The 10673-nt window shown below is 48.5% G+C and overlaps 1 protein-coding gene and 1 pseudogene across 1 annotated transcript; one reads left to right on the forward strand and one right to left on the reverse strand.

Moving 5' to 3' along the window:
* Positions 1-7504: 7504 nt before the first annotated feature.
* LOC105521463 lies at positions 7505-7873 on the reverse strand (annotated as a pseudogene).
* A 1973-nt stretch (positions 7874-9846) lies between these two features.
* Positions 9847-10422, forward strand: LOC105521404 (transmembrane protein C1orf215-like). The gene is given in 1 exon segment (XM_011955614.1): positions 9847-10422. A coding segment is annotated over 1 exon segment (576 nt).
* The last annotated feature ends 251 nt before the right edge of the window (positions 10423-10673 follow it).

Here is a 10673-nt window from a genome sequence, read left to right on the forward strand (position 1 = left end):
AAAAAAAAAAAAAAAAAAAAGCCCCAGTATTCACTGGAATGGGGAAGTCCCCATGCTAAGCTTAGGCTCCCCTCTTCCCTGCTCTCACAGCTCTCTACTTAATAGCAGCAACTAATAATTATTTGCATTGTCTCAGTGAATCCCCAGAACAACCTTAGGAGGTTATCATGGCCATTCCACAGGCAAGAAGTAGGGCAACTGGACCTAGATTAGGGGATTTGCCTAAATTGACAACTAGCAAGCAGTGGACTCAGGACTCAAACCCAGACTATTAACCCCCATGCTGTACGGCAGCTCCTCATGTATCACAAGTGTTACTCATTAATTCAAGTGTCTCCCCAGCTAGAACATAGGGTCCCTGAGAACAGGGGTTCTGCCTGTCACATTCACCACTGGATCTCCTGGCTCGTGGTGGGAGGTTAATGTGCTGGATTAAATAATGACGAGTGGGTGGGTGACTCCCACGGTCTACTTCAGGGCACTGGCTTTGTCCTCATCTTTTGCGGACCCCATATGGAGTCAACCCTATTTTCTAGAAGCAAATGATGGGTCTTCACCTTCTTTGCAGATGGCTCTGAGGTGCACAATCCTTAATGGAATCCTCCTGGATCTGAACACACAAACTGGTGGCCTGCAGCCAATGTTGAACCATAGGCATGTTGCGTTCAGCCCATGCTGTGTTTTAAATTGAATTAGCTGACAATTCCATGTGAAAATCTGATTTCAAGCTTATCTTGAAAAAAGCCGACAGATCTGGCAACCCTGGGCTCGCAGTCCCTCCCAGCTGCCGTCAGCAGACTCTGGGCAGTTGCTGCCCCCTCGAGGTAGGACTTGTGTTCTGCAGCTCTCCATCCCACTTGGGCCCACCCATTTCTGTCTTTTGCTGGATGGGCCCTGTGCCTGCTGGAGGCCCAGGGTTTGTCGTCCCTGACACAGAATAGCAACTCCATCACTCCAAGTCAGCCAAACATTTTTTTAGATCAAAAGTCCAATCAGTACAAAAGGATGTATAATAGCCTGTAATCCCAGCACTTTGGGAGGCCAAGGCGGGTGGATCATGAGGTCAGGAGATCGAGACCATCCTGGCTAACACGGTGAAACCTCGTCTCTACTAAGAATACAAAAACAAAATTAGCCGGGCATGGGGCGGGCGCCTGTAGTCCCAGCTACTCGGGAGGCTGAGGCAGGAGAATGGCGTGAACCCGGGAGGCGGAGATTGCAGTGAGCATAGATCACGCCACCGCACTCCAGCCTGGGCAACAGAGCGATACTGCATCTCAAAACAAAAAAAAAAGACGTGTAATAAAAGTGAATCTCCCTCCTTCCCAGGTCACCTAGCTGTCTCCCGTGTCAGAGATGTGCTGTACCTCTAAGTCCAGTCACCAAACACTTGCTGGCACCTCTATGGGCCAGACACCAGCTGGGTATCGGGATCACATGGTACTTTTTCAAAATATGAGACTCAGGACCCTCATCAGACCTTTGGAGGCAGAATTTCTAAAATTGGAGCCAGCCTGTGGCTGGGTGTGTTGGCTCACACCTGTAATCCCAGCACTTTGGGAGGCCAAGGTGGGAGGATCACTTGAGCCCAGGAGTTGGAGACCAGCCTTATTAGGTGACATAGCAAGACTGTCTCTAAATAATTAAAAAATAAAAGTAAATAAAAAAATAAAATTGGAGCCCCAGTGTCTAGAATTTTTTTTCAGACAGGGTCTCTGTCACCTAGGCCGGAGTGTAGTGGTGCAAACTCAGTTCACTGCAGCCTCAGCCTCCTTGGCTCAAGCAATCCTCCAACCTCAGTTTCCAGAGTAGCTTGGACTATAGGTGTGTGCCACCATGGCTGGCTAATATTTGTATTTTTTGTAGAGATGAGATTTCACCATGTTGCCCAGGCTGGTCTCGAACTCCTGAGCTCAAGCAATCCACCAGCCTCAACCTTCCAGACTGCTGGGATTACAGGCATGAGCCACCATGTCTGGCCTAGATTTTTTTTTTTTTAAGCCAACAACGTTTCTGTTGCTCACCTAGGCAGAGACCTCTCTACTCAGGATGCAACATCTAAACACCATTGCCATCTCTCCAGTACCAGACAGCCTGGTGGAGATGGGCCTGCAGCTGCACCCGTCACAGCCCCTGCTCACAGTGTGCAGACCATACCCTGCACAGGGGATCCCGCTGAGGAGATGTGGGGCCTGAAATCCAGTCATACGCCACAACCAAGGCACATATTACATTCCCTCATCTTCCCAGGAGCAGGCACCACTTCCTAATTTACCATGTCACCTAATCAATACAAATACAGGGAGACCTGTGCTCTGCTGTGGGACACAGATAGGGGCTCCTCAGGATGTAGGCCCAGGGTGACTTCCTGTAGGAGATAATGCTTGGGCCAAGTTTGATTTAGGGAGTAGAAGCAAAGAAGGCGCCTCTCTATTTACCTCCCAAACCCAGGCTGCCCCACCCCACACCCTACCCCATGACTCCCTGTGGTTATCAAGGGCACCACCATTCTCCTGGCCACTGACAAGGACACTTTAATAACAGTACACATTGGCCAGGCACGGTGGCTCACACCTGTCATCTGGGGACTTTGGGAGGCCGAGATGGGTGGATCACCTGAGGTCAGGAGTTTGAGACCAGCCTGGCCAACATGGTGAAACCCAATCTCAGCTAAAAATACAAAAATTAGCCAGGCGTGGTGGTAGGTGCCTGTAATCCCAGCTACTTGGGAGGCTGAGGCAGGAGAGTTGCTTGAATCCGGGAGGCGGAGGTTGCAGTGAGCCAAGTTCATACCATTGCCCTCCAGCCTGGGCAACAAGAACAAGACTGTCTCAAAAAAAATAAATAAAAACCAGTGCACATCAAGAAGTCCCTAGGTGACAGCTGGGGCATAAGGAGGTGTCAGCCATACATGAGACCAACGTGCCTGCCCTGGGCTGCTTGGGGTTGACCAGCTTGGTGTCCAGAAATGCCTGCTGGAGGGAGTCACGGTGTAGGAAACTTGTGCTCTTGGAAGATCTCCTGAGAGACCCTGCAAAGCCAGAGTCCCTCGTAGCAAGTCAGATCAGTGCTATCAAAGTGTGGCTCGGGGATTGCTGCCAGCACACAAATTTTTACTGGTCTGCAGCGAGATAAGTACAGAAATTGAAAGTAAGCATTTAGAAACTTTTATGACAATTTTACAAGGTCTTGTCAAATGCTATTAAAACGAAGCTGAGGCTAGAATTTCACCTTTTTCATTTTTTTCTATTTAAGCAAATTATTGTAGTAAAATATAGATAACATAAATGTACCATTTTAGCCATTTTTGTGCATAGAATTTAGAAGTGCTTTCACAATATTGTGTAACCACTAGTATTACATAGTATATATTTTTAAAATTTTACAAAAGCATAAGTTAGCAGCAGATTAAACTTTTTTTCTTAAATTGAGCTTGAGAAGCTCTGGTCTAAATGGTAACCCATGGGGAAGCCTTGACAGTTTGGAGGCTCCTAATTTGAGTCCATTGCTTGGCTTTTTTCCCCAAATCACGGAGTGGAGTTAGGTCCCAGAGAATGGCGTGGGCTGAGGCCCAGGCTCCCTCCCGGGCTAGAAAACTGGGCAGACGGGCATCACCCATGAAGGGAGGCCAGCCAGGCACTGCACAGCCTGGGCCAGGAAGGCTGGGTGAGAGACCCCGGGGGCGTTTGGTTTAGAGGCCCAGCAGGCCTTCCTTCTAACTCAGTGTAGGGAGGCAGTTGTTTAGAATCACAAAAATCTCAGCTTCAGCTGGGAGAACCCTCAGCGGCTCCGTGGTGGCATCTACCCTCCTTGTTTAAAGAAGGAATCTGAGGTAAGAGAGAAAGGACTGGTTTGAGGTTGTAACCAGTTAGTGATGTCGTGATGGTCTCAAATACAGGCCTTTTAGTTCCTAGGCAGAAGCAGGGCAGAGAATTTTTTTTTTTTTTTTTAAAGACAGAGTCTTGCTCTGTCTCCCAGGCTGGAATGCAGTGGCGCAATCTCGGCTCACTGCAGCCTCCGCCTCCTGGGGTTTAAGCTATTCTCCTGCCTTAGCCTCCTGAGTAGCTGGGATTGCAGGCGCCCCACCACCATGCCCAGCTAATTTTTGGGCCCGGCCCTGAATGAATCCTTAAAACAATCTTGGGAAGTAAATACTATTCTTTTTTATCCCATTTTATAGATAGGAAACTGAGGTTCAGAGAGAGTTAGGTCACTTATCCACTGCTAATCAGAGGCAGAGCCAGCAGGCTGCTTGCTCTCTCAATGCCATTTTCCAGATGGTGCGGTCCCATTCTGGCCTGAATTCACGGGGCTCGATATGGCAGTGCCTGTGCTCACCTCTTTCCAGTTTTTTCCAAATGGTCTGTGACTCGGCCCCCGGATATGCTCGCCTAGCAGGATCTCCTGGGCTGCCGGGTCTGTCCCGCAGACCCTGGCTGACTGATGATGAAATGAGTAGTCAGACACATATGCAGTGTAACAGCAGCTAGATGACTGCCTGGCTCTAGTGGCCAGAGAGCAGCCCCCAGAAGCTGGAGCTGCTTGCTTTTTACTCCATGCAGGCACAATGCCGAAAACCTGGAGCCCACACAACCTGTAGGTAATTAACATTTATTCTTCCCCTTTAGGGGAACTTCATGTGCAGATAATCAAAGGTCAGTTTCTGGTCAACATAAGTAAACAAGCCTGTTTAAGAGAAATTCCCCCACACTCCCTTGTACCTACTCCTCGCCCTCTGCCTCAGAGTTGTAGAACAGCTGCCTTCAGCTGTTCTCTCCTGGAGCTTTGCAGAGCCCTCTGTTCTTTCAGAGGGCCTGTTTCTTTTCCCTATAGTTTCTCCCACCACTCTGACTGGTCTCCTACACTGAGCAATCAGGGAAGAGGGTTGGGATGTTGGTTCCAGTTTCTGACATACCTCATGTGTTGCATTCCCTACCCCAAGCTCCTTCCTCTCCTTTCTCTTTAGACCTCCAAGAGCTAGAAGTTTCCCTAAGAGACCACCCAAAACAAACCTCTCCATCCATGTATTCATTGAATGAATACACAGTCCTACTTACCAGGCAGTGTTAGGGCCTGAGGAGACAGCGATGAACAAGGCAGACAAGGTCTCAGCCCTTGTTTACATCCTGGGGGAGGAGACAGACTTTAAAAGAGATTCGGATGAGTGCTGTCAGGATGAAAAGGGCAATATAACAGACAATGACTGTGGGCAGGGGCAGTGTGTTCCTGGCAAAGGGAACTGCTAGTGCCAAGGCCTGAGGGCAGGAACTAGCAGGTATGAGGAAAGCGCCTAAGCGAGGCCCTCTTGGCTGGATGAGGTGGGCAAGGCGGACCCCATGCAAGGAGGTGCTCAGGGTCCAGCTGTGTAGCCTGGGGCCAGGGGGAGGGTTTGGTTATAGTCTGCATGATGCAAAGCTTCAAAGGGCTTTAAGGTGGGAGTGATGTGATCAGATTGTGTAACGAATTCTTCAGCCACCAGGAAGAGAATGGATGGTAAGGAGAGCCGGAGTGCACAAGGGAGAGAGATGAGAGTGGCTTGGACAGTGAGGTGGAGGGTCATGGTCAGATTCAGGATCCAGATCATGGTGAAGCTAACAGGAACTGTTGGACTGGATGTGGGCATGGAGTGAGGGCTGACTCTTGGACTTTTCACTTGGGGAGTTGAGTGAAGGGAGGTCCCATCTACTCAAACGAAGAAGCCTGGAGAAGGAGTAGGTGTGGGGGGATGGGTAGAGGGGAACAATGGTTTCATTTGGCCATGATGGCAGACCTTGCTGGCTGCTCTCCCAGGACTGAGTCTCTCCTCCCTTATAACAGAAACCTGAAAAGTGTTTTATTTTGTTGTTGTTGTCGTTTTTGAAATGAAAGGTCTCACATATTTATTACTGAACCCAGCCAACCAACGCATTCATAACAGATTCAGAAAGGAAAAATATATTCCCAATAAAATGTCTAACTCTCCAGATAATGGTGACGTTTTCAGCTTGATACGGTAATGTGATTGTGACCTTCAGACAGCATAAATGTGTGTGCCATCTCACGTGCAATTCCTTATAGACCCAGCTTGGTTCTTCTCCGATGTCTCCTTTTGGAGTTGTACCTGATTTTATTGCCAGTTTTCATCCTAATCCACTGGGGGAATGGAACGATTTTGCTTTTGTTTCTTGGCCAGGAATCGCTTAATCCTGAAATTCTTGTGAGAAGACATGGCAAGAAGCGGAGTCAAGCACACACCATGATGGCAGAGAAAGGAAGAGAGGGGCCATTGTTATTGTTGTTAAGTACTCACCTGTCTGGCTCCTTCTTGTACCTTCTGCCCTTTTCCCATCCTCCTTTTTCCTGGAACAGAGATATGATACCTAGAAGTACAGCAGCCATCTTGTGATCATCAGGGTAAAAGTCACATAATGGCTGGGACAGGGAGATGGATAGATCCTGGGTCCTTGATAATATCATTGAGCTGACATACCAGTCTAGGCAAGTTGGTCATTTTACTTGTTTAAGCCACTGTTTTTGAGCCACCACATCAGGCCCTTTGTGGCTTTTCATTGCTTGCTGCTGAATGAAGTCATAGCTGATGGAGTCATGTTGAGTTCAAGATTTTTGGAGGAGGGACGTGGGTCTAGGGAAGGAGAAGGAAGTTACCCCTATACACTGAGCTAGCCAACCCAGAGTTCAGTCATTTATTCATTCAAGAAATATTTATTGAGGACCTACTGTGCACCAGGAACTATCCCAGGTGCCGAGAATTTAGCAGCAAATAAAGCAAAGATCCCCGCTCTTGAGGAGTTTGCATTCTGCTGTAATCAAGAAGCCAGCCTGACTTCTGGGCAATTGCATTTCATTTAATCCGAAGGGTGGTGGGGTTTGAGGTATGAGCACGTGATGGTGGTCAGGCATGGCATGTCTATTCCCACAGCCCTCCTCGCCCACTCGTGATATTAGCAAATCAAAATGGTCAACATATTTCTCCAGTGTTTTCTAGGAGCCAGGCACTGTGCTGTATTCTACCTCTGAGGGAGGTGTTCTGATTATCCCCATGTTCTAGGAAGGTTAAGAAAGTGGCTCTAGTCACACAGCTAACCAGTGGTTGTGCTAGATTTAAACCCAGGGCTTTCTGATTCCAGAAATGCACTGACCCCCTCCACCCCCGGGCAACCTCTTTAAAAAACAAAAACAAAAACAAAAACCAAGGGCCGGGCATGGTGGCTCACACCTGTAATCCCAGCATGGGAGGCTGAGGTGGGTGGATCACGAGGTCAAGAGATCGAGACCAGCCTGGCCAACATGATGAAACCCCATCTCTACTAAAAATACAAAAATTAGCCGGGCATGGTGTCATGCACCTGTAGTCCCAACTACTCGGGAGGCTGAGGCAGGAGAATTGCTTGAACCCGGGAGGCGGAGGTTGCAGTGAGCCGAGATTGCACCACTGCACTCCAGCCTGGCGACAAAGCGAGACTCTGTCTCAAAAAAACAAAACAAAAAAACACATCTTTATTGTCTAGAAATCTATATTTTCAAAATTCCCCACAAAAGATGCTGCTCTCTCATTTCCCCCATTTTCTTCCTTTTCTTCCATACCTCTACTATAAAGGACATTTTTATACTGTATTAAAACTTTACCCAGACGTCCAGATGGCTCTCCACCTATGTATTCCTCTTATTTGCAAGCTGCATGTTCATGTAGCCATCTAAGATGCCAGATAGCCTTTGTACTCCATTCCCCACTTCATTTCAGCATCACCAGCTTTCCTGTTAACCCACTGAGGAAAGCTTTGGGATTGAGGGGTAGACTTACTGTAACTATGAGCAAATGCTGCAGGCTCCTAGACAACCTCTTGGCCCCTTTTGCTGTACCCCTTTTTGTCATTGTTTAACAAACCATTTCCTGATTTCCCCTTTCTCCTTGCTTTGGAAAGGGACAATGTATCTTGTTCATTCCTGTGGTCCAGGCACCTGAGTGAAGGCCTGGCACCCTTCATTCCTCCATACCACTTTTTAAGAAGCTTTCTCTATGCTGAGTGCTGGGAATATAGACAAGCCACAGAACAAGACATACAGCCCGGGAGGGAAACAGGTAATTAACAGGTGTCACAGTGTAATGGGTCTGGTAGGATAATCAGAGGGACCAACCTTTCCTTGGTACAGGAAAGGGCATCCAAGTCAGACCAGGGTGGTGGGGACCAGTCAAGGAGAGCTGCCTGGAGGAGTTGACACCTGAGCTGAGTCCCAGATGAGAAGCAGGAGTTGAGCAGGTAAATAAAAACAGTGGGGCCAGGCACGGTGGCTCACGCCTATAATCTCAGCACTTTGGAAGCCCGAGGCAGGTGGATCATGAGGTCAAGAGATCGAAACCATTCTGGCTAACATGGTGAAACCCCTCTCCTTAAAATACAAAACTATTAGCTGGACATGGTGGTGCGCATCTGTAGTCCCGGCTACTCAGGAGGCTGAGGCAGGAGAATCTCTTGAACCTGGGAGACAGAGATTGCAGTGAGCTGAGATCGCACCACTGCATTCCAGCCTGGGCAACAGAGCGAGACTCCGTCCCCCACCAAAAAAAAAAAAAAAAAAAAGCGGTGGGGGTGTTCCAGACAAAGGGAGCAGCACATGGAGGGTGGAGAGAGGCGAGATGGCAGCATGTGAGCATGGCTGGACTGTGGATGGAGGCACACTCATCTCCCACTAAGGAGTCCTGCCTGGGCATCCTAGAACGCTGGGGCCAGAAGGATCTTTAATCATCAACAAATCCAACGTCCTCCTTTTCCAAATGAGGCCCAGAGAGGGGAAGCCATTTTTCCAAGGTCACACAGAAAGCTAATGATGGAGAATAGACTCAAACTCACTGCACTGCCTGGGTTTTGGATTTTCTTTTTTTTTTCTTTGATTCCCTCCCTCTGCCTTTCCCTCCCACGGTCCTCCAATTCATATTTCTCACGTGCCTACTTTGCACCAGCCCAAGTACCCTGAGCTCCCTGCCCTAGAATCTTAGGCTTCCGGAGCCTAGGTCATCACCACCTCCTCCTATCAAACCTCCTCCCCACACCCTGTTCCTGCCTGACCTTTCCTACACATTAAAAAATCCAGATGGCTAGGTTGCTTCCCATACCAACAAGATCAGAATGTCTGGGGGCGGGGGCCAGGTGTCAGTAATTTTTAAAGATCCCTGGATGATTCCATTTGTAGCAAAGTTTTGAGAACAACTGTTTTAGCCTTGATGAAGGGCCCCTCCACCTCCTGTCCCTTGGCCTCTGGGTTGCAGATGACCTGGTGATGTTTCTTTTTCTTCCAGATGTACTTCTGGACTCAGCGGTCTGGGCCCCAGCACAGGTCTCTGCTGAGCAATCTTGTCTCTGCTCTGTTCCTGCCCTTTGTCCAGCCCTGGGCCTCCAATCTGCATTGATTACCTGGTCTGACCTATCTCACCATCACTAGGTACTTAATAAATATTTGCTGTTGATGATGGCAATGACCTTGAGACTGATGAACAGTCTGGCCAAGAGGATCCTTGATGTGGAAGATAGAAAAAGCCTTTGGGATCAGGCAGACTTGGATTCTAATACCAGCCAGTTGTGCTTGCTGTGTCTGAGCCTCAGTTTCTCATCTGTGAAGAGGAGGTAGCAGGAATGAAAATGCCTGCCTTGCGGTTTGTTGTAAGGACAGACACTGCCAATGTAAGAGAGATCAGCAGCTTGCAGACCAGTTGCTCTGGGAGCAGACCACTTTCACGTTGATGGTAGGGAACTATTTTTGTGCATGGCAAGTGGGACCTTAGGAAGGAAGGCAACTGTGAGGCTTCTGAGAAGGACCTTACACAAGGGAGTTTCCTCCCAGGGCACGTGAATGGAGAGGGTGGCAGAAGCCTATGGGCAGGGGTCACAGGGATCAGCTACAGAGTGCCACCACCCTTCCTGGGGAATGCAGGGCAAGGTCCGTGGTGGGAATTTTCCTGGGAAGCCAGAGAAGCACCCCATGAAAACAGAATCAACATTTGGGTACCTTCAGTACCCAGAGGCAGCAATGCCAACTACAACCACACTCTGCATAGATTCTCTGATCTCTTCCTCCTTCATGGCACCAGCCCTGGGGAACCAGCATGGTGGGGAAATAATGAAGCTGGAATACAACCACTTATAGACTTCACAACCTCCTCCTGTAGATACCAAAGGGATTTTAGGAACACATTTTATTTCTCACCTGAGCAAGAAAAGCTACAGGAGCATCTCAAGCAGGGGGCAGGAGTCTCCAGAGGAGTTCAAGGGGCTCTGGCAAGAAAAATCAAGGGGCTGCGTTCAAGAACTGGCTCCCTTGGCAATTGTATTACGAAGCCCACGTGTGCTGGGTGCCGGTGAAATTGCTGTCAAATGCCTGTGCGGCCTTGGCAAGGCCCTTTATTTCTCTGGGTCTCCGTTTCTCTAGCTGTGAAATGACTGTTCTAAAAGAGCCCTGCCAGACTTTGGCAGTCTGTAAGAAGACCTGAGTTCTCCTCTCAGTTCCAAGCAGGAAAATTAAATGTATCCTGAGCCCAGAGCCTGCAACAAACTCTGGGCAGCCTCAGGAAGTCAGGCAATGAAGTCCAAAAAATGATCTTTTCTGTATAGGGAGGAAATAAAAATTTCAAAATTTATAGTTTGAAAATGTCAGTTGCTATGTTAATTTTTATATTACTA

Source organism: Colobus angolensis, unplaced genomic scaffold, assembly GCF_000951035.1.
Source record: "Colobus angolensis palliatus isolate OR3802 unplaced genomic scaffold, Cang.pa_1.0 Scaffold4, whole genome shotgun sequence".
Classification (NCBI taxonomy): Eukaryota; Metazoa; Chordata; class Mammalia; order Primates; family Cercopithecidae; genus Colobus; species Colobus angolensis.